The sequence below is a fragment of the Sarcophilus harrisii genome, chromosome 4 (assembly GCF_902635505.1).
Source record: "Sarcophilus harrisii chromosome 4, mSarHar1.11, whole genome shotgun sequence".
Classification (NCBI taxonomy): Eukaryota; Metazoa; Chordata; class Mammalia; order Dasyuromorphia; family Dasyuridae; genus Sarcophilus; species Sarcophilus harrisii.
The window spans coordinates 158955528-158980765 of NC_045429.1; the positions used below are offsets into that span (position 1 = coordinate 158955528).

At 36.2% G+C, this 25238-nt stretch overlaps 1 protein-coding gene across 7 annotated transcripts in view; it reads left to right on the forward strand.

Annotated features, from left to right (window-relative positions):
* Nucleotides 1-25238, forward strand: part of MAP7 (microtubule associated protein 7) — a 237560-nt gene that overhangs the window by 139074 nt on the left and 73248 nt on the right. For all 7 annotated transcript variants that reach the window (XM_031964212.1, XM_031964210.1, XM_031964211.1 and 4 more), the window contains one exon: nt 18695-18796. In XM_031964212.1, coding sequence (XP_031820072.1) covers nt 18695-18796 — 102 coding nt within the window. The remainder of the gene's footprint in view (nt 1-18694; nt 18797-25238) is intronic.

Genomic DNA, 25238 nt, shown 5'->3' on the forward strand with positions numbered 1-25238 from the left:
TAACAAGTAAAGTCATTATAGGTATTTTACAGCATTTAGAATCAGTTCAACAAACATTTCCTAATGCACCTGCTATGTGACTAGCAGTATCATGCTGTGGTAGATATTAGGATTACAAAGATAAAAATGAAATAGCCTCGACCTTGCCTTCTGCTGGGGAGAAATACACATATATACATAGTGTATGTGTGTGTACATATGTATACAATCAGTTCTGTTATAACTCAAGTTTTAAAATATGAATTTGTCCCAACATGATTGATACATTAGGGAATTTTGAGCAGAACTCAAATTTTGAACTTGCTTCTGCTCAGTTTCTTCAGAGAGAAATAGGAAGAGAACTCAGAAAACTACATCACTTCACAATAACCCACAAGTGACAACCCTCCCTATGCCCCTTTTCACAAGTATACTCCACGTCTTTGATAAGGCAAAGTAGCATGTTTATTGTATATCTTTTGATGCAGAAGCGTATTGTATTTTTATTAGTTTGTTGTGTATAGTATTGTATTATATGCTTTTTGATGCTGCAGGTAGAGGAAAGCCACTCTAAACTATCACTACGATCAACACCATCACACCTTCTGCTATAGCATCTGGAGTTTTGAGCCTGCCCAACTTATGAGAGTCCTTACCAGTCCAGACTATGGAAACTGGGGCATAGGCTGAGCAGCAGCCATTATTTATTGTAATATGTATTTCTTAACCATTTAACATCTACAAAATGTTGCTACCATTTTTATTAGATTCCTGTCTCTGTGTGTGACAGATAAAGTTTTTAACCTTTGTTCCTCATCCTATTTTCCTCAGAAATCGGTGATTTTTATTTGTGATTTTGCATAGCACAATGCTTTTTGGTAATATATATATTGATCAAAGTAGAAATGACTGGATATGCAGATAACTATTCTTATATATAGATGGCTCAATGAATAGAATGCCAGGCCTGGAATCAGAAGTCTTCATGAATTCAAATTTGGTCTCAAACACTTACTAGCTGTGTGATCCTGGGCATCTGACTTGTAGATAAAACCTCTATGTTGTCTCCTTTTGTGTTTGCCTCAGTTCCTCATCAGTAATATGAGCTGGAGAGGGTAATGGCAAGCCACTTTATCAAGAGAACCCCAAATGAGACCATGAAAAGCAGGACACAAATGAAAAGCAACTGAATGACTACACAAATATATTTATGAAAAAGTTGCAAAGTAGTTTAGGGGAGAGTATTAGCACGTTGGAGTAGATAATTAAGAAAAGTTTCATGTGGAAAGTGGAGCTCTAAAGGAAACCAGAGACTATAAATTAGAGATTAGGAGGCAGTGGAACAGGAGTGACAGCCTATGCAAAGGTTCATAAGTGAAAGATGCATTATATTACTCCAATTTGACTTCCATTTCTAGTGTCTTGTTTCTGACACTGTTGGATTAGATTATCTGTTCCTTTTTTAAAATTTTTACTTTTTGTAGGCAATTGGGGTTAAGTGACTTGCCCAGCTAAAAAGTGTCTGGAGCTGGATTTTAACTGAGGCCTTCTTGACTACAGAGCTGGTGCTTTATCCACTGTGCCAACCGTATTGCTCTTGTTCCTTTATTTGTGAAAAGTTTTTGAGGGTGTTTGTTGAACTGGAGAAAGATATAAATATTTCTAACTTTATTGTTTTAAAAGATCATCCCCATAAGATTCAAACATTTAAGTGAAGAAATACAGCATTTATTGAATACTTACTATGTGTAAAAAACAAACTGCTAAAAATAAAAAAATAAGCCAATCTGCTTTCATGAAGCTCATTCTAACAAGGAGACAACACAGAAGATTTTAGCTACAAGTCAGATAAAAAGATCACATGGTTCTTCAAATGTAGTGGCAACAAGATAGCAGTGCCCCTTTATTAGCATTTCTGCTGATAATATCTTTTCAGTTTCTGATTTTAAACCACTGGACAATGTGGTGGCAAAAACCTTATTTTTTATGTTTCCAATTGTAGGAGCGGGTGCCAGGCTGACTCTCTAATAGGGGCTGCTTTCCAGAGTGCTGAGGGTAACACACCAGGGGTCAGCAATTCCTGGGTTCAAATTCCACCTCAGACACTTGTTTTCTGTGTGATGTTGGGCAAGTCACTTAATTGATACCTACCTCAGGTTCCTACCTTTGGAAGTATTTCCAGGTTCAAGGACCTAGGCTGTCTCCATCGGGGTCTGATAAAAGATGGTCATGAAGATGCTGGTGTATGACACATGCTGATTTGCATTTCTCCCCCAGAGTGTCTTGTTGTTTCAGTTGGACTGGCTCATTGTGTGTGGTTGTGTGTGTAGGCATGTAGACATGCACACATTCACACATGTGTGATAATTTTCAGTTGGCCAAAATGCTTGGCCCCTTCTCTCCGGTCCCTGGATGATGACTGTGAGGGCTGGGCTGAAAGCAAAACCAGTGGTCAGGGCGCAGGGAGGGAGTGAGCGGGTGCTGCCATTTTTAGGTTTTTGGTCTATCTGCTAGTTAGTGACAGTTGTTGAGCAGCAATTGCTGCTGTTGCTGCTGAGGAAGAGGAAAAAAATCTCTTTTCCACAAGGATTCCTCTCTACAATATGAAGGGTCATGAGGACTGGTCTAGAAACAGGGCTGGGAATTTGGGGCACACTGCTTTTCCCAAGGCTCTTAGACTCAGGCTCCTGGGCTATCTCTATTGGGATCTGAGAGGAGATAGTAGTCAGTGTGGTGGCATTACTGCCTCCTGCTTGTCTCTCAGGGTGCTTTGCTACTTCACTAAAGCTGCCTTGTGTAGGTAACCATAAATCCTCTTAATCAAGTATGAAAGAATGGGAACAGATCTGGTCATAACTTCTTTGGGAAAAGTTGCATATCCATTAAATATTCATTTGGCCAAATTTTAAATACACATAGCCTAAATTATGTATGTATAAAACTTTTAAAAAGAATTTTACCCAACAACCTAAAAAAAGTGCCTCTAAATAACCATGTACAGCAATGCTAATGCCATAGGTCTAGCATAACTTACAGTGGACTTTTTCGTCATGCTTGATGAACAGAGGAGATTCAATTCAGTACATCAAACTAAACAAATTAAGCTATTTCAGTTCAAAGTCTTTTATTGTGTCTTGGTTCCTAGCTGTTTAAAAATCACCTTCCTTCTAGATAAGGAGAAAGAATTTTTTTTTTTCTCCTTTTATAATCTAAATATCAGTAAGCTTAAGTTCTAGATTAGCAGGATGCAGTAGAAGGCATTTAAAGCCTATAGTCAAGGGCCCTGGAATCCTAGTATCAGAGATTTAGATCTGAAAGCAACTTTAGCTTTAACCACCAGCCCTCATATTACTATAATAAAACTATTAGAGATGGGGAAAACTAAAGCACTTGAGGACTTAGGTCAGACAGCAAATGAGACAAAATTTGAATAGAGGTTCCAATTTCTGTTTTTACCAAATTGCCTCTCTCAGAATTGAAATGCTGGTTCTGAAACTTCCTGTGAGACCCTCAACTATTCATGTCACCTGGTTTTTTATGCATAAAATGGAGATAAAAACTATGAGAAAAGTGTCTTCTTACCCTTAAAACACAACATTAATATGAGCAATTTTGTTTAGATCAGTCTAGCCTCTGTTTAAATCAATAGCAAAAAAAAAAAAAAAATCTTTCTGAAAGAAGTTATGATTGGATCAGTTTTTTGCTGCCTCATGTCTAGACCCACTCGATAGCAAAGCACTGCTTAGTTTTTCATGCCTTAGTGAATCCTGGAGATGGGAGTGGTGTCTGTGACAGAATCTGGCTCCAGATTGACTTGACTACAAATTACTTCGTCTTATTTTAAAAATCAATGTGTTGGTGCCATGTTGGCATTCTTTTCCCAGTGAACTCATTTCTGTATCTCTTGGCTGAACATTCTTCTCCTTTAAAGGGTTATAAATTCTTTATTTCTGAATCATGATGAGATAGAGAAATTAGAACATACACTCTAAATGAAACTGTGGGGGGTAAGGGAGTGGAGTATGCATTAGATAATGCCTTGAGAAATTTTTTTTTTAATGTCAGTATGCTCTTTCTAGCTTCTAGGCTTCTCTGTTACAATCACCAAATAATAGATTCCTGCTGCTCACTTAAGCAGAGCACCCACAAATACATGGCCAGAGAAGATCTGTATTGAATTGTTTCAATCAGTAGGCTGAGGAAAAAGCTATGAGTGCCTTCATCCCATGGTATTGAGTTCTGTTTTCTCACTAAGTAATCATGGGTAATGAGGTGTTAAATGAAGAACAGCTTGTTACTATGAATGAGAACTCAACTAGAATTTGTATCATTCCTGAATGGAAGGGAATTTGGGCTGGTGGTACAAGGGCAAATCTAATGCCTGAGATTATATCTGTTTTCTTAGATCTTTCATGGACTCATGTGGCCCTTCACATTTATTTCACATAACTCGGATTTTGGACTTGTACTACAAGCTGGAAGAGTGGTTTTGCAGCTTTTCTGTGGTGCTCTAAATCCAGCTTCAGCTAGACAAGACAGACTTGGATGGCAAAAGTGACCACCAAAATATTGACATATTTGAGCCCTTCTCTCTGTATTCTCTTCCTTCTATTTCTCTTTCCATTCGTCCAATTTCTTTTTCTCTCCCTCTCATCCTCTTTTTTGGGAAGTGTGGTTGTAATCTTTTTAGGTTCATTGAGCTTGAACCACCAAGTTTGGAACAGATTAAGTTCTCAGTTCCATCTTCCCATTGGGTCCAACACCATATTGGGGCAGAATGCCCTGATTCCCTACCCAAACTATGGCAGTAGATTTTTGGCCTCTTTACCTCATGGTTCATCCTGTTCCAAGTCACACTCCACTCAATTGCCAAAGTGATTTCCATAAAGTCTACAACCTCCTTGTTTGAAGTCCTTCACAGTTTTTCCCTTTCCTATCTTTCCAGTCTTCTTAGATTTTGTCTCCCCAAATTTTAGGATCCAGCAAGACTTACCTTCCCCTCATGTTCTCCAATGGCCGCTCCAATATCTGGCATTCTCTCTCTGCTTCCTGGCTACCTTTAAGATTCAGCTCATGTCTGAATCAAATCTTATTTCTTCCTTCTACTCTACATATTTTGTATGTACATAATTCTTTGCAGATTGTCTTCTTTATTAGAAATGAATTTTGGAGAGAGGGTCCATGTTTTTTGTCTTTCCTTGTATCTCCAGTGTTTAGCACAGTGTCTGGCACATAGTAAATAATTAATGAATATTTACTGACAGACTGAATCTGGTAAGGGGACTGTTCTCTATCCCCAATTTTACTTTTTGGACAATATCATATACTCTTCTTTCCCCTTACTCTTTCATCTCTTACTCTGGTCAAATTAAAGTTCATAGAATCATAACATCATAGTATCAGAGATAGGAGGAGACCAACTCGCCTTTCCTACCCATTTTATATACAAAGAATGAGGCCTAAGGACATAAAATTTTAGCTTTATTGGATTTCTTCTATACTTGGTCTCTGAAACCTGTTTATATTTCTATATCAAGATTCTATGATTTCCTCATCTTTAACTTGGTAGACAACTCTTAAGTAGTCATTTGAAACCTGAAAGAGTTAAGTGAGTTGTCCATGATAATACAGCTAAGAAATCTCTGAAGATGGACCAGAATCTAAGTTTTCTAGACTTAAAAGTCTAAGTACTCGGTGTATTAATTCACATTGCTTCTCACTTTAATAGACATTTAGTAGTTTTCTAAATGGTTTAATATAGGTAGCAAAAAAAAAAAAAAGGATTGGTGTTATCAGAGAAAAAATGATTGGCTTTTTAAAAATCATTTCTTTTTGTATTCAATTTTCTTTCCTTTTTTCATTTTTTAAAAAAATATTCCTTCCATGTTTACAATTCACACATGTGTATATGTAAATATGTATATATTCAGTCATTTTGAATCATGCCCAACTTATGACCCCATTTGGGGTTTTCTTGGCAAAGATACTGCAGTGGTTTGCCATTTCTTCTCTAGCTCCTTTTACAGATGAGGAAAATGATTCAAATGGGATTGAGGGGCATGGCCAAAGTCACACAGCTAGTAAATGTCTGAAGCTACATTTGAACTCAGGAAAATGAGTCTTCCTGACTCCAGGACTGGCACTCTATCCACTGTGCCACGTAGATGATGTATATGTGTTTATGTCTATATATGTATGAAATTATGAGAAATTATGTTGGAATAGTGGAAAGAACAGCATTTTAAACCATATGAGACAGATTAGGTCTATCACTACTGGGGGACTTGCAATGTAAAAGAGATCATGATGGGATAAAAGTAATCCAGAAGATTTCTTAAAGAAAAGAGGGGTTTGGCCTAGACCTTGAAAGAAGCTCAGGATCTTTGATAGATGAAGAGAATAGTAAAGAGAAATTGCCAAATTCCAGAAATATTATGAATTAAGTGTTGGTAGGATTTGATGACTTATGGGATATAGTAGGAGAAGAAAGTCATAATAAAGAGTTTTTGAGGTGAGGAGACTTGGGGGATAAGGAAGCTAGGATCAGCTACCAGTTTGGCGGAGAAACTTGGGCTTACTTCTTACTGATTAATGTTTCAAGTAATAAAAATAATAGCTGGAATTGATATATTACTTAATGTTTATAGAGAATTTTTACATACATTATGTCTTTTGATCCTTACAACAGTCCTATGAGATTGGTACTATATATACATACATACACACATGCATATATATGTCTCCATATAATTATTCTATTTTACAGATGTTGAAATTCAGAGAAAGGAACTGACTTGGCCAGGGTCATATAACTAGTAAGTATTGGGGACAGGATTAGAATCCAGGTCTCTCTTGCCTTCTAAATTTGTAACTCTTTCCATTCTCTCCAGCAACACCAAATACAGGTACAGATATTCTGAAGGTAAACAGAGTCTGGGAGAGAGTTTGCAATTGCAGATACCAATTTGGAAGTCACTATTTTAAAAAGGAATTTTTAAAGCTGAAAGAGAAAATAATTTCTCTGAAGGCAAAAGGAAGAAGATAAAAGAATAAGACAAATGGATCAAATGATGAGAACTTTGGGAAAATCTGAAGTTTTAGTGGAAAGGAAAAAGAAAACATAAGAAAAAGAAAACATAACAGCAAAGTTAAAAAAGAACTATAAATTAGAACAAGGGTTCTTAATTTCCAATACTATTTCAATATGATTAATTTCATTTGTAATCCTCTCTGCATATATATTTAAAAGAGCAGTTAATGGGGCAGCTAAGTGCACAGTGGATAAACCATCAGGAGAACCTGAGTTCAAATCTAGTCTCAGACACTTGATACTTAACTAGTTGTGTGACCCTGGGTAAGTCAGTTAACTCTACTGCCTCGCAACACAACAGCAGCAATAAATAGATAAAAGAGTAGTTAGAGAATAGGAGAAGGGTCCAGTAACATAAAGATTGAGGAAGGAGGAAGAAGAAATGATAAACATGTAAAATTCAACAAAGATTGAAAAAGGAGCTGGGGAAAGGAAATTTTCATTGGGAGAGAGGATTTCAGTTAACTTTCTAGGGTTAAAGCTTTTTGAAGCCAATTTAGAAAATGAGAGACAAAGGAAGATTCAGTTAATGTGAGGTAAATACTTATAATCCCTGTCTATTCTATGAAAAGTAGAAGTGGTATGGCCATATGCAGAACTGCTTTGTTTCTCTATGCCTTTTCCCAACCCAACCCTTTCCACCACAATATAAATCCATAAAGCCTTGTGAATTGTAATAGTTGGGCTCATCCAGAAGATGGAAAAATTAGGTAAATTTTTCCCATTTCATTTTTGTCTTTGTACCTATAGTGCCTAATACATTTCTTGGCAAACAGAAAGTGCTTAATGCTTGTTGATTTATTACTACCTTCATTGCATTTAACATATATCAAGCATTACCCTATATTATTTTATATTTCCTGTTCCAAAGCATCATCCTACATTATTTTATTTTTCCAAGTTGTTTGTCATAGAGGGATTATTCCACCCATTAATATGTTACATGTGTTTCCATTCCTAGACTATTAGCATCACTTTGAAATTGATTTCTTGAAGATATTTTTGTCCTTTTCAAAACTCTCCCTCCCCAAAGATAAAGTATATTTTTTATTTAAAAACAAACAAGCAAACAACTTTTCATTGCAAAATGTTACAAAAAGCAACTGTCTGATTCTTCTGGGACTCAAACAAGCTGAACAGTTTGTCCTTTGCCAGTGGATAAATTGGAGCAGAGAGTGTTTTTCACTTAGCAACAGAGGATTAGATCTGAGGCTTCTGGGTTTCTAATATGCTCCTCTTGATGGTTACAGAGATTAACTAGTGAAATGTTCAGGGAATCACTGACCAAAGCAGGGAATAGACCATATGAGTTCACTACACGGTATCTTCCATTGGGGAGACGTCTTTGTAAAGTCTCCTTTCTGTCTCCTTCTTGATGAATAAATGATGCTGGAATCTATGAAAAACTTCTTCACTTTTATAGAATGTAAGATTGCATTCCAAGAAAAATAATTTGTTTACTTGGGAAAAAAAAAATACATGGCAGCTTGACTGTGAGGTTGTCTTCACATAAAATGTGCAAGCTACCATATTATTATTAAGCTGTCCTTCTGTTCTGCCCTATTTTCAAAGTTTCATTGGAACAAATGAGGCAGAAATTTCATTCATCTCAGAGCTGATTTTCAATGATGAAATTGTCAACACTACTTTTGTGTCACTGTTGCATTTGTGGGATGTTATTGTGTGCTGGCCATTTGAACAAATCCTGCTTGCCTACTCTGTAACCTCCTTTGGAGTTTTCTTGGCAAAGATACTGAAGTGCTTTGGCAGTTCTTTCTTGGCTCATTTGACAGATAAGAAAACTGAGGTAAATACAGTTAAGTGACTTGCCCAGCATGATCACACAGCTAGTAAATGTCTAAGGTCAGATTTGAACTTGGGAAAATGAATCTTCCTGACTCCAGGCCTGATACTCTATCTACTGTCTACCCTTCAATAGGTCAGAATATGTATGCAAATAGCTAGAATATAAACCATAATATATGCTAACAGGTACTAAAAATGTGTTGGGGGACTTTATGAGGACAAACATTCCATATGATTGGGAAAAAGTGAGAACCTTTCCTTAAGGAGGGGGTTTAAGGGAAGGCTTTGAAACATTGCAGAAACTGATGGGAAAGGAAGATGACCTTAACCTATGGAAATAATAAGTTGTAGACAGTAAATTTTCATGGGCAATTATCTTTTTTTTTTTAATTATTTTATGTTATGGAAATGCTTGTTTTATTCTATAAATTAAAAATAAAATACATTAAAAAAAAAAAAAACTATGAAATAGCATAAGGGAAGAAGAATCAGGGAAATCCAGAGCCACATTGAGGAAGCAGCAAGAAACTTAATTGACTGGAACATAGTACATTTAGGGGAATAGGAGGGGACAACTCTAGAAAGTTGGCTTGGATCTCCATCATGTAGGATCTGCGATGCCAAATGAAGCTATTTGAACTTTATTAGTATAATGAAAAAAAATCACTGGCTTTGAAGTCACTGGGTCTAAGTGTGTAGTGGACTGATATAGACTGAAAGAAGTTCTGGTTCTCTTGGTTAAATAACCTATTTGTAATATGAAGGTAGTCCTACAACATACTCCTAAAGAGGAAGAGAAAGTTCAAAAGTGTGCTCTTGCCACTGCCCCAATACATGACCCTGACCTGTTTTCACATAAGATCCCATTGTAACCATTATCAAGATAGCAAATCAGAACACTGGCCCATCTGATTTAAATCCTCTGAGACCTAAGATTGTTCTTCCACAGAGCTACTGGAGCAACTGTTTTGATAGAATTGATAATTCCTTTATTTGAATCAGCTGATTGTTTTGATTGTGTGGAGAGGCAGGATTTCACAGCTGATAGAAATACAGTCTTCATGGCCAGGGATGGAAGGAAGGATGGCGAATCTTAATAGAAAAATTCTGACAAAGACAAATTTTCAATAAGCTATAGTAACTTCAATAAGTTAGACAACTAAGAAGTCTTAATTATATAGGCACATTCATTTCCAAAGCATCTGGGCATTTGTAACAGCAGTTTTTATATGTAAATAGGAGTTCCCAACATTATTTTCTTCAAGTGTGTAAGCAAGAGAGAAAAAGAGGGAGAAAGAGAAAATGGGAGAAATGCACGCAAACACAGAGAATGGGAGAGACAGACAGACTAAATGTACACCATAGACTAACAGAATCAGAAAAATTAGATGCACATGAAGAATGAAGAGACATAGAAACAGTAGAGTGAAAGAAAGCAGAGAGAGATGAGAGACTAAGAAGATGAAAACTACAAAGTTGCTTGTTTGTGTGTATCTTTTCTTCAACCCTTTAACCTCAGATAGAACAATAATGGAATAAAGTATTCATTTAGCCAGGAAATAACTGAAGATTTCATGGTACTCAGGAAGTTGCATTGAGAATCGTGGGATATATAATATGGACAGAGACTTTTTGTTTCCTCTAGAAGAGATGTTGGACAATGTTCGTAAAAATAATATTAGAAAGTTCCTTGAAGGAGTTTAAATGTTAAAAAGCATGTTTCCATTTCTAGGTGTAATAATCTAGAGTTTAGAAGCTTTGTAGAATTTATTCTACAAACTACAAACTAAATTATAATTTATTTGTTATCATTTGGCTCTCAGTGAGATAATCTGAACTCTCCCCAAAATAACAAATTATTATTTCTAATAAGATTATGGCAGCATAATGTAATAATTCCACAGTTTTGTTCAGACTTCTTAAGATGGGACCTTAAATAATTTTTAAAAGCTTTGACAAAATGATGTCAAACTAATAATTCATTGTGTGTTCTTCAAAACATGGCAACCCAAAATGTCATTAAAAACCTAACTCTATGTGCAGGTTGAATAGTCAGCTACTTTTCCCTTTCTATCTGACACAGTGATTGATAGTCTTATCTTTTAAGTTATTCCTTGTGATTACAGTATTGTCTCAAGAAGGCCCTTTTAAAAATGTAAGTAACAATACAACATATTTTCTATTATTTTATTAATATAGACTCAATTTTCCAGTTAAAAAGAAAGATACCAATCCCAACAATGAAGATAGCAGATTGATAAACAGATTTATAGAATATCATGTTAAGTCCAATAATTGCATGAATGAATGGATGAAATGCCTCAGCAAACAGGAGGAAGAGCAGGAAGTAAGCTTAGGTAGGGCACTGGAGAGGGGGCCCTAAGTAGATCCAGAACCTGATTCTAGTGCTAGTCAAATTTTGAAAATTAAACATCCCCTTCAGAGCCACTGATAAAAATACTTGGAAACTGAATTCTGTCTAGTTATTTAGATTCTTCACTGTAACCCACATGAATTGACTCATTTCTTTCCACCACCACCATCGCAAAAGAAAAAATACACAGAACAGAATTTTCTGGCATTAATACAAGTGCATTTATAAAAAGTAACAACAGCATTTGTCCCTCATTTCACCTTATGCATGTTGTGTAGCTGTGACCTAAGAACTATCAGGCATCATAAGAATGCCCTCTGGAAGAAATACCTTATTGTAAATAAAAGAACACACAAATCCAACTTTTTCTGCTTTGCAGTTTTGGTGGGGCTAACCATCCCTGAATGCAAAACATTGGGAAGGCAAAAGAGAAGAAAGCAGTGAGTGGTCTTTGAAAATAAAAATTTGTTAGTAGATATCCACTTCTTCTATGGTATTACTGAGTATCAAATCAGGGACAAGAAATTGTAAGAATTAAATAAACATAAGTTCTGGAGGCTGGATTGCACAATCTGGTGATTGATATAAAAAAAATTGAAAATGGTCCTATAAAATTTAGTCCTTGGAAAAGAAAGCCTGTGAACCACTGATAGAAAATTAAACTTGGGCTACAGAAGCATGCCAATGATCTTTCTGCTTTTATTTTTATTTTATTTGAATGACTCAAAATATCTATGGTACAAGATCATAGAAACATTTAAAAATAGTTTGGACTTTTAAAAAAAGTTTTCTTGTTATGAACATCTATCAGTGGGTATTCTGACCTAGAAAAGCATTCTGGTAAGTCCAAAAAACATTTCTCCTAACCTACATGATTTATAGGACACAACTGAGATGAGCATAGTGATCTGGCCAAATGAATCCAATTACAGTAAAATTCCAGTAGGCCAGAATCCAACTAACTAGAATACTCAATTAATTGAATTCCTCCATTTCTGCACTTGCTTTGTGACTGAAAGAAATAAATGGCCCAAACTAAGTCAGTAGTGGGGCTTTATTTAATTTAAACAAAAACACTTTGTACTTGATGAAGAGACTAGGATAGTAAGTAGAATGGTGTAGTGAGGAAAATACTGAATTTGATGTCACAGGACCTGTGTTTGAATTCTGATAATGCTATTTTACTACCTGTGTAATTGTAGTAAATAATTTTTTCTACTCTTTTGTTATCAGCAAAAATGGAAAATAAGAGAGGGGAAAATTGGAAATGCTTTAAATCCTATCATCCTTTAACTTTCTGTCTTCCCCTATGTCTTCTACATTTATAATAATAAATAGCAATCATTCTGATTTGTGGCACTGAGGCATTTATGGATCCTACTCTTCAGATAAAGATTAAATATTTTGTCCTAATATGACAAGTGTGTTTAAAAGTACACTTGATGAGGAGGATGTCAAAGCTATACTTATTTACATCTCACTCTTTCCTCTCTTTTCTGAAACCAACAGAGAAGCAGGCTGTCATTTAACCAGCTAGGAATTATAGTCTATGTTTTGGCTACCAGCCAATGGTGGCCAGGCTACCAGCTGGCTCTAGAAGGTATTTTATGTTTATATAAAAGTTTTCCTAACAGAAGCATTATATACCACTGCTTCCAAAGGATACTCAGGCTATCCCATTCTCCCACTGCATTGAGCTCTTTCAGGGTGGGAGATGCTGGCCCTGAGTTCTTATATAAATCTAGGACTATGACCTATAATATGGGTTTTTTTTTAATTAATAAAATGGAAATACCTTTTCTTCTCTGAGTTATCCCTCTGCCTCTCTAAGGAAGATCTCACCCTGCCTCTTGAACTCTTGGGTAGCCTTATGTGCAGTCTTGATCTCAAACTTCAAGAGGAAAACATAAATCTATCTACAAGTTTATTTTACTTTTTAACCAAGGCAGGGGATGGAATTAATGTATTTCATAAAGATCTTTTGGAAAGGGATTTCTAATTAGAATACAAACATCATAATGCAGTGGAAAGAGTGGTAGGATCTAGCTTTGAGTCCCTGATCTACGTGATCTTGGACAAGAAGTTTGTCTTGGAAGGACTTCATTTCTTATCTGTAAAAGGGAGGATTAAATGACCAAGTCCCCTTTAAATTTCATGTCTATGAGCCCCAACCTATCTAGCCTTCTACCCACCCACCCACCCCCCCCCCCAAAAAAAAAAAATCCAGAATGTCACACTCTGTAATTATTCTGTAAAGTAAAAGTTTTATTGTACATTTTTCAGGCAGTGGCTACTTATAAAACCTGAAATGTTTGTAATTGAAGTTCTCTATATTTCTGTGTATTGTCTGAATTTTATTGCCCTCTGCTTACTTTTTAAATTTGAATTTTTCTTTAGCAATAATCTTTATTTTCAAAAATTTTATGTAATATGTGGAATAAAATAAGCATTTTCATAACATAGTATAATAAAAGGATTGCTCATGAATTTTAAAATATATTATAATATAGAAGATAATTATATATATACATATATATTTATATACATATATTTTTTGTTTAATGACAATCTTTTTATAAGATTAATCAGGAAAATGGGGGGGCAGTTTTTTTAAACCTCAAAATAGAAATGGTACTTCCAAATACAGTCAACTCACAATTTTATTAGGAATTGCTACTAGCTGGTGAGCTCCATGAGTCAAGGACAATTTCTTATCACAAACTGACTTTTCCCTCTGCAGCTATCACAGAACTCTGTACACAATTACTGTTTAAATAATTGGATTGTTGAATTTGTTGACTTTATAGTTGGAGGGTTATCTAGGCCAGAATTGTTGGTTAGGGACCTCCAGAGTTGGCAGCTAACAACACTGTTCAAATATATTTTGATATTATCTACACTTTTTAGCTTTCCTTCTAATGCAGTGGCACACATAAATGGAAGTTTTCTAATTTTATTAGCATCATTCTTAACTCTTTCCTCCTTTCCTATGTGCAGGATGATCTTTGTTGTTGTTCTTATTCAGTCTGTAATTACATCAGTAATGTCTGATTTTTTTGTAACCTCATATGGGGTTTTCTTGGCAAAGACAAGATGGGGAAACTGAGACAAATAGGGTTAAGTGATTTGTCCAGAGTCACACAGCTAGTAAGTGTCTAAGACTGGATTTAAACTCACAAAGAGGAATCTTCTTGACTCTAGGCTCAGAGCTCTATTTACCTAGCTCAGGGTGACCTTTAGCCTTTGGTCAGCTGCTTAAGTGTTAATTTTCATCTGCTTAAGTCAATCAGTTTGGGAACTCATTAGCAGCTGGGGCAAACTATTAGCAATATATGATGTTAAGGTAAATGTTTGAAGACAGTATATATAGATTTTATGATCTCTGCTGACCTTATTCCACATTACAATTTTTAGGCAATTCACAATTTAGATTGTATGCCAGTCTGAATTCTAATCGAAAGGGCAAGAATCATAATACCATATATGTGGCACAGAAAGGGATCTTTGAAGGGTTTTGAGTCCATCCATTGTCATTTGGTGGATGAGAAAATTGAAATTAAGTGACTTGCCCAGGATTCCATAATTAGTAAGATCTAAGGCAGAATTTAAACTCAGTTTTTCTGATGCTAAGCCTGGCACTCTATCCATTTTGCCATCTAGAAGATTGGAGTCCTATATAGTCTATAAATTTAATGACTTAGGGAAATTATGTTAAAGATAAGGACCACCTTAATAAAAAAAATTAAGAAAGTAGGCTTTGGTCCGTGGAACAAAAGAGGGATTTGAGACCATCTGGTAACAATCAAGATCAGTTGATCAACAAATATTTCTTAACTGAATATTACCTGTTGCTGTCCTAGGTGCTGGAGAAAATATGGAAAAAAAAAATTGGTAATAGTCTTGCTTTAAAGGAACTTGCAATAAGTCATAGGGAAACAACATGTCTGTATATATAAAATGAATATAGGGTATTTGAGTACATTAGCAGGTGGGATTAGGGAAGGCATTATGTAGAAATAATGCTTGAGCTAATTCTTGAAATAAGGGATTCTTCAAGATGGAGGTGACAAGGGAGTGCATTCTAAGCATAAGTGTTGGCTAGGATAAAGATACAGAAATGGGAAGTGAATGTTTGAGGAATGAGAAGGCTAGTTTGTCTGAATCATAAAGGGGAAGGTGGGGAATGTTGCATAATGAGGCTATAAATTAGGTCAGAATCAGGTAATGAAAAGGCCCTTAAGAGTCAAACAGAATTTATCTTTTATGTCAGTCAGTGAGCACTTATTAAGCACACTATTAAGTGTGTTATATTAGAGGCAAAAGGGAGTCTTTGGAATTTATTGACTAGGAAACTGACTTAGTTCTGTGAGTAAAGAAAATCACTTTTGCAGTTATATCAAAGATGAATTAGTGGGGGAGAGACCTTAGGCAAGAAGGACCAATCGGTAGGCTATTGCAGGGGGTGATGAGGTTGTAAACACTATGGTTGTGAATTTATGAGACTGGAAGAATGGGTGATGCCTCTATAGAAGCATTTTGGCAGAGGAATGGGTTTAAGAATTCTAATATAGACATACTGAGTTTGAAATGTCCACATGACATGTTTTTTTTTTTTTCCTGGCAAAAAGTTAGATCCTTTTAATGTGTCCCAAGACAGCTAAAGCAGAAACAACGAGAAAACATTTAACATTTTTCTTTACAGCAAAAAAAAAAAAAAAAGGGTGGGGGTGGGGGTGTAAAAATGAAACAAAAAAAATCACTTTAGATATTTGTAGGGAGAAATGGTTTTATACATGGGATATAATGTTATAAACACAAGATAAATCATGAATAAAAAGGTAAATGCCTAAATCCCTCACTTGTTTTTACAAAGCATTTACATGGAGCATCCATTCAGTCAAAACCAACATGCTCTCTCTTTTGAAATGTCATCCGAATTTTTCCAAGAAGACCTGGTCAATTTGTCCTGGGACGTTCTTAGAAGTTTCTGTCAATGATCAGATGACAGGAAAAACCCCCAGAATATGTTCAAATAGCAAGGGAAAAGAATGTTTTCCTTCTTTATGGTGTGTTATTTCCTCCTCTATCTACTCAGAAACTACTTTGATCTCCAAAGTTTCTACAGCCTCTGCAGCCCCAGCCCCCCTGGCTTTCTCTACTGCTTCTTTAGCCACTGAAGCCACCGCGGCTGCCATTGGGTTTGGCTCAGTCCAGAGTTTTGTTTCCATCAGTCTCCCCATCTTCCAAAGTCCCCTTTCATAGTTTTAGCATATTCTTCTGAATTGAAGTCCACAAAACCAAACTCTAGATAACCTTGCCTCCCTTTCAGTGAATAGCCTGGCACCAACGGGGCTATAAAATTCATCTTTCAGTGTTTTTCCTGTGGTGTCTTTTACTAACAAAGTTTTGTAGAACTGGCTTCTTGGTGCTGCAGTAGTTCTCTCTTGGCTCTTTAGCTCCAGCTTGATTGCTCTGCCTTCAATTTCTATCTTGGTACAACAATTTCAGCTTCCTTTGAGTGCCTTTGACAGAGGCCAGTTCAATGAATGTTCCCTCCTTTAGTTTAGTCATGGTTGTTCCAGAACAAGCTGATTGGCATCTCCTTCTCAAACACCTCTTGCAGACTTTCTTCAGTGGTGCTACAGTTATTCAGCACCAGTATCTTTGAGTTTGCTGACTTGCTGTTATTTCCTACTTCAGAAATTATTCTTCTCACCTCTCAGATTTGCTTGTCTTTGAATTTTTTCCATCGTGTAGACCAGAATTATGCCTAACTATCAATCTCAGTACCTAGTTTCTCTTCCACGGTCTTGTCCACATATGCGTTTGTCTTAAATTCAATGTAGGTGATTCCTTTAGGTACCCCATCCTTGGTAAACCAGTCTAATCTTAATCACATCTATATACATTTCCTTATAACTTATTTTATAAGGCAGATTCTTAACAAACATTCTTGCCTCTCACTCTTTTGTTTTCTTTTTCACTTTCATAGCCAAGGACTTTGGAGCCATTTCCACATATTCAGCTGGTTCAAATTCTGTATAGCCAAAAGTATCAATTTAGATGTCCACAATTCTCTGTCTTTTAGGAAGGTAGGCAAAGAAGTCCATGGTGCCAATTTTCTGAAGTGGCTTTGTTGAAGTTCAGATTATCGATGGAAAGGGTGATATTGTAGATACTTCAGCTTCCAGTTTCTGTTTCTTGGCTTTGAGAGCTTTCGGTTTGCCCACTTCCTTTTCTCTAGTCTTTCTCTGATGGGCACTTTCTTGTCTTCTTACTTATCTTCTGTCATCATCTTCCTTCTCTGATTTCTGGACTTTCCCAGATTTCACAGAAATAGCCTTTTTTCAGGAGAGTATGGTATCTGTAGCTTCTTCTTTATATTTATCCTCATCTTCATTCTCCTCACTGTAATCTTCACTTCATTTTTTTTCTTCCTCATCCTCAGAGTCTTGTTTGACTAGAACTGCTGACATTTTTGTAGCTTTGTGTGGTTCAAATTCTTCATCTTCCTTATCTTCACTGTCATCTTATTTAATTCATTGCTCTCTTTTATGGCATTCCTCCCATTTTTGGTCAAGGTGGCTGCTGCTTTAGATGGAATGGCTTCCTTCCTGCCCAGAATAATGGCAGCTTTGACTAGAATCGCCGCTTTCTTGGAAGGTGTGATGGCAGTAATGGCTTTTTTGTCTGGTGACACCTATCTACAAATGTGGTGAACATGGAGGAGAAATATAGGATTATAATTGAGGGAATGATGGTCTCATGAAGATTTTTGTAAAGATGGAAGAAATATAAGTTTGTCTGTATTCAGTCAGAAAGGAAACAGCATTTTGATTAAAGAGAGAGTATGATTAAAGGATAATGTACTGGAAAAGAAAGGAAAGGATGGGATCAAGAATCCAGGTAAAAGGATTGGCTTTGGCCAAGAGAAAGTTGTTTAGTTGTTGGTCAATAAGCCTTTTTAAAAATATTTTTAATGTGCCAGCCATCATGTAAATACTGGAGATACAAAAAGAGACAAAACACAGTCCCTGCCCTCAAAGAGTTTACAATCTAATAGGGGAATTCAATAAGCAAATATTTACAAACTATATACTGACCAATTGACTTTTGGAAGGTTTGAAGAGAGAAGAGAAGGTGTATAATGGTTTCTGTGGGCAGTGGAATGGTAAATCAATTAGGAAGAAATTAGAATCTTTCTAGAGTGAGGGCCCAATTAGAGTACGATAACAGTGTCACATGGTTGCCAAGTGAAACAGAGGGAAAGCATATGTTTTCCTTAAGAAAAGTAAAATAAAACAAAACCCTCACTTTTCTTTCTGAAGAGGCATTGCATAATTATTTGAGATGTCAGGGTATCAATTTGAACAAAACTCTCAAATAATAATGTTTTTATAGTAAGGGATTAAACCTGTCTCCTTTTTGTCTCTTTATCTTTGTAGCATCTGAAAACTCCCAAGTGCAAGATAAAAAGTCTCCTGCACCTGGCCGCCCCACCTCTGCTGCTTTAGGACAAAATCGTAATGTACCAGGAAACAAACCAGGTAAGTCAATCCAGAGATTGATGCCAAAATTCCACTGAGTAGTCCACAACACTAATGACTGGACAGGGAGATATTGTCTGAACTGGGGGCGATGGGTCTATGAAAATAAATTTTCACAGGGTTAAAGGGTTAAAGAAAAATCAACTTCCCAAAGACAAGATGGGTGTGTTTATAGCTACACCACTATTCACAAGAAAAAAAAAAAAAAAAAAGGATCCATAGATCAGCAATCCATAAACTTCATATGAATAAATAGTATGAAATAGCAGTCAAAAAAGCAATGCTAATTTTGGCTGCAATGAGAGGCAGTTCCAAAATAGAGAAGATGAAGGCCCCATTTCAATCTGCCCTTTCCAGTTCTGAATACTACCACATTTTATGAAAGATATTTATAACTTTGAGAGTGCCTGTTGGCAGCCAGGATTATGAGACCATGGCACCATCTATATGAAGATCACAAGACATTTAGCCTAAAGAAGAGATAATTTGGGGGGGAGGGAAGGCTTGATAACACAATCTAGTAATTAGAAGACTGTCATGGAAGAAGGGTTAAATTTGTTCTGCTTATCATTTAGAAGTGGAACTGTGACTAATGGGTTGGGATTGCTAAGAGACAGATCTTGGTTTAATATAAGGAAAATCTTTCTAAAAATTACATCTATCAAAAATGGAATTGCTGCTTTTGGGGAGTGGGTTCCCCTCATTAGAGATTATCAGTGGTAGACTGATTAGCTATGTGTATTTGTTGTTGTTCAATTGTATCCAACTCTGTGACCCCATTTGAGGTTTTCTTAGAGATACTGGAGTAGTTTGCCATTTCTTTCTCTAGCTTATTCGACAGATAGGAAACTGAGGCAAATAGCAAAATGATTTGCCTAGGGTCACCCAGCTAGAAAGTGTGTGAGGTTTGATTTGAACTCACAAAGATCCATCTTCCTGACTTCAGGACTAGTACTATATCTACTGGGTCATAAGTACAAGTGGAAAAAGTGGATAATTGCTGCACTTACTAAATGATGATCTGTGTTTTTTATTCCATCTACTAATTATGCATTAGTAGATTTTTATTGAAATCTAATTAGTACATTTCATTCTTCTCTGATGTCAGTTCTTGCAAACTATTCACAGGTTTCTGTATCATATTTTTAACAAATAGACCAAATAAGATAGCATATGTAGGGGGCAACTAGGTGACATAGTGCATAGAGCACCAATGCTGAAATCAGGAGGACCTGAGTCCAAATTTGGTCTTAGACACTTAATACTGCCTAGCTGTGTGACCCTGGGTAAGTCACTTAACTCCAATTGCCTTGCCCCCCCCCCAAAAAATTGTATATGTAAAGCATTTCACAAACTTCAAATTGCTATGTAAATGCTGTCATTGTTAATAATGATAACAACCATAGAACTAACAATAATAAATATGTTCAAAATCTATTTTCATTTGGAAGCTTTTAAAGCAAGTTAAAAGGGTCTGTTTTTAAGATTTCTTTTTAAGGACACAGATATAAATTTTTTTATAGATGATGTAGTTATATCATTTTTAGCAACCCCAAAAGAAGAGAATAAATTTCTAAGAGGAGAGGATAGTATCATTTGCTGCAGAGCAGCAAAGAAAAATGAAGATTGATAACATAATCTGATGAAACAACAATTCATAATGTGGAAAAGAATAGTTTTAGCCAAGTGCAAAATCAAAGATAGCAAATAGAGCAAGCACATAGGAGACTAGAAAGCTGTGGTGCCCTTGATGGTGCCCTAGGAAAAAGTCTGAAGAGGCTTGTTAAAACTAGGATTTGGAAAGGGGGAAGATAATACAAATGAAATCTGCTCTTACTCATCAGCCATTGCCCCCGAGTTCAAAACATCGCTTTCCAGTGAGGTAATGTGGGGTGCATATGATTCCTCTGTGGCAGGGAGAGAGAATTTTTCTTTGAGGATCTAGAGATCATGGTTTAGTTTATAATCATCTTAAAGGGCTCAACTCCAATATCAAAAGGGAGCGGTTCAGAGTTTGTATGTCCACAACCAGCTGTGGGATAGGGCATGGGTAGGAAAATGTTGTTTAATAATGCGCAAATGGAGAAAACAGAGTTCTGTTGGTGACAAAAGGATAAAAAGTGGCCAGTCTTTCTATTTTCTGGTTAGTTAATCCTTGAACTCATATCCCAATTGGGGTCATTCATATTGGAGTTTGTCAGGTTCCTCCTTTGGATATCATAACCCAAAACCAATACAACTATTTCTCTCTCCTACTCAATTGAATTTTTCTTAATTAGTCCTTGTCTTATTTTCACATCACGAATTACAAATCAGATTTGAGAATGAATTTCATGCTTCTTGACCTGCTTAGTAGTATTTATCTTGAATAGTGGTTGCACTTAAGGCCAAATTGCTAGTAATGGCTCTGCCTCCACCATAATATTCAGTTAAAAGCAACATAATATAGATTTAGATATAGCTGATAAATGGATTATAGTGCTTAAAAGTTGATATGGATATAACTCATTTTTATTTACATTACTTTGCTCAATATTTCATTAATGCCCATCTCTTTTATGATCTTTTCTGAGATCATTTTAAAGCATTTTTACATTTAGTAAATTGCAAGGGAGATTATGCCCTTCTCCACCCTTGCTGAATAATGATTGCATAATTTCACTAAGATTTCATTTGTATACAGTACTTGAAGTGTTAGGTGTATGTCCTGCTGGGGTACAAAACAAGAAAGCAGATACACACAATACAAACATAAATCTCAGCTCATGTGCTCACAAATTGTTCTTTGGCTGAGAAAGAGCATACAACATAATACAGTGATAAAATAATAATTAAAAACCCACTGGGAAAAGCATAATGATAGCCTGGATATAAAGAAAAATGCGGCTTATGTTCTCTGAAATACTCCTTCTTTCTGTGAAGTAGATGGAAGTCTGTTCACTGATCAACAGTGAATTGATAAGACTTGCGAGAAAAAAAAGGCAGCTGCGGGACCATAGAGAACAGGTCCTCTTGTCCTAAGCTTTCACATTGTATTATTGGAAATACAGTCTTGATTTAAGAAAAGAAAAGAGAGAGAGAGAGAGAGAGAAAATAAGAAAGAAAGAAAGAGGAAGGAAGGAAGGAAAAACTGAATTTCAGTATAATTAAGAAAGAGTAATAAAGGCTGTTGGAAGAGAACTTAAGTAAACATGGAAGGAAGAATCAACAACAACTTTAATAAGTTTTCCATCTCTTCTACTGACTGATCCCAACTCCCCAATGAATGGCAGACATTTGAAGAGGGAGGGGAGCCTTACTGGGGGACAGGCAGATATTGAGATGAACTTCTTACCCCTCTACTTTATACTTCTGAAGCATTTCTTTCTTATCATCTGTGCTAGAAAGGAAAGTTTATTTGGGAATCTTGCCTGACCCAATTGGAAGAGCAAATAGCAAAATGAAAAGAACTTCTACTTGGAAATTAGAATGCCTGTCTGAAGTCATAGTACCCAACTGGCTTTGGATTTTGTTTTTTTTTCTTATTGCTGAGGCAATTGGGTTTAAGTGACTTGCCCAGGATCACACAGTCAGGAAGTGTTAAGTGTCTGAGACCAGATTTGAATTCAGGTCCTCCTGCCTGACTTCAGGGCCGGTGCTCTATCCACTGCATCACCTAGCTACCCCCCACCCCCAACTAGTTTGTTTTATACCATCCTGGATCTCATTTTCTTTATTTGTAAAATAAAAGAATCATTCATGGGGAATAGCAATCAGACTGGAAGTTAGCTGGAAACTAAAGTGTGTAAAGTATGAAAATAGAGTGTATGATACACAAGAAGCCTGGGAAGGTCTAGCATCCCACTGTGAAGGATCCTGAATGCCAGAGAAGTTGCCATTTTATCTTAGGAACAATGGAGAGTTCTTGGAGCTTCCAAGTGACGTGATTAAATCTATGCTCGTGAATGATCAATTTGTGTACAAGATAGATTGGAGAGGGGAGAGACTAGATGAAAGAAGATGAGGATAGGAGCTATTGCGATAGTGTGAGTGAGAAGTGCTGAGGCCCCAGGTTTGAGTGGATGTTAGAGATGCTGAGGAACTGAAATCAACAGCATGTCCATGGATGAGAGGAGGGCAGCTAGAGTGAATGATTGAAGAGTCAAGAATGATTTTCAGATTGCAAAAAGTGGTGACTAGAAGAATGGTGTTACCCATGGCAGAAATGGAGAAATCTTTAAGGGGTTCCCTTTTGGACATATTGTGCTTGAAATGCTGATTGGACATTCATATGTAAATGCCACGCAGCTATAATCTACATATCCATCCCTCATGTACTTGCTGATTTTAGAGTTTTCTACCTGAAGGTGATCCCTAAATCCACTAAAATTGTTGAGGGGTATGCACAGAGGAGAGTAGAGAGCCCATGACAACTCTGGCACATACTCTATACCCACACATACATAGTAAGTTGGGACATGTATGATGATCAAGTAAACTAAGAGGGAATCCAATTAAGGAGTCATTGCAATAAGCTAGTCATAAGATGATGAGGTCATCCAACTAAGGGGATGGCCAGATGAATAAAAGAGTTAAATGCAAGAGATGTGTGTGATGTAGAAAGGTCAAGATTTAGCAACTGATTGGATATGTGGGATAGAAGAAAGTAAGAAATCAGGAATAACACTGACTGCAAATGCAGGGAAGATTGTGTTGGTTGTTCAGTTACTTCTGACTCTTCATGAACCCATGTGAAGTTTTCTTGGCAAATTTTGTCATTTCCTTGTCTGGCTCATTTTACAGATGAAAATACTGAGGCAAACAAGGTGAAATTACTTTTCTTGAGTCACACAGCTAGTAAATGTGTGAAATCAGATTTGAATTCAGGTTTGCCTGGCACTTTATCCATTGAGTCACCTATCTGCCCCAGAAGATTGTGGTACCCAGGACAGATATATATATATATATATATGTGGAAGTTTAAAAGAAAAGCTGGTTGAAGGGAAAACATAATGAGTTCTATTTTGGACATTTTGAATGTGAGATATTTCAGACTTCTAGTTTAAAATGTGCAATTGAATGACTCATATAGAAATATGTTTTGCCTGATGTATATGTATTACATATATCAAATAGCTTACTATTTCATGGAGGGTAAGGGAGTGAGGGAAAGAATTTGAAACTCAAAAAATTTTTAAATGAATCTTAAAAATTGTTTTTAATGTGTAATTGGAAAAAATACACTATTATTTAAAAGTAAAGTAAAAATAAAAAATACAATAGATAATTGTTGATGGGAAATTGGAGCCTAGTACAGAGCCTAGAGCTGGCTATATAGATCTCTTGAGTCCTTTGCATAAAAAGGACAATTAAACCTATGGGAACTGATAAGATCATCAAGAGTATGAGAATTTAGAAAGGAAAAAAGAGAGCTCAAGACAATCAAGAAAAGTCACTTTATTGTCACAGACTAGAGGAAAGGAGGAGAGGATAGGAGATGGTATCAAAACGTTGTGAGATGAAAGAAGGATTTTGTGCTGAATAGCCTCATTGAAACAAGGTCCTCAAATGAGAGCAGGTGAGAGAGGAATTGTTGGAACTTTGAGAAGAAAAGAGAAGTTTCTTTGAAGAAGGATAAGATAGAGGATAAGGATATGAGTAAGAAGAGGGTAAAATAGAGAATCAATTAGAGATAAGTAAAAGGAATGCCAACTGATGTGAAGCCTCATTTGAATTTGGATGGTGTGAATTTATAATATAACTTAGGGCTCAAGAGAGAGAATTTAGAAAGAAAAAAAAGCTCAAGAGCTTTAAGGAAATCCAATGTTAGATGTATAAAATGGATGAGAAACTAATAAAGAAGACTGGAAAGAAGCCAGCAAAGAAGAACTAGGAGAAAACAGTGTTTGAAAACTTCAGTATAAGAGAATGCATTCAGAGAGTATAGATGGTGATGTTAAGTTGCACATGTCAGGAAGAATGAAAACTGAGATGAAAGCATTAGATCTGGCACTTAAGAGATTGGTGATAACTTTAGCTAGAGAAGTTTCAGTTGAGAGATAAGATCAGAATTCCTACTGGAAAGAGGTGAGTAGTGAGTAAAAGGAAACAAAATAGAGTGAGTATAGAAAGGCATTTATAGAGCTTTGGGCTTGGTTTTCCCCCCTTAGGGAGGAAAAATGTGGTATGATAGCTTAAGAAAGAAATTTAGCAAAGCTTATTTAAGTGTGGAAGAGATTTCGTCATGTTTGAATGTAGAAGAAAAGGAACCAGCAGATAAAAAAAGATTAAAGATTAGGGAAAGGCATGATTGAGGTTACTGTTTGCTGGAGATCTTGGAGGATGAGCTCATTAAGAAGGGCTACCTCATTGTCAGAGAGTAGAGTAAAGAAGGGGAGTGGGAGATGGTGTCAAAAATACGCGAGATGAATTCATTGTTGGTGGAATTGTGAACTGATCCAAC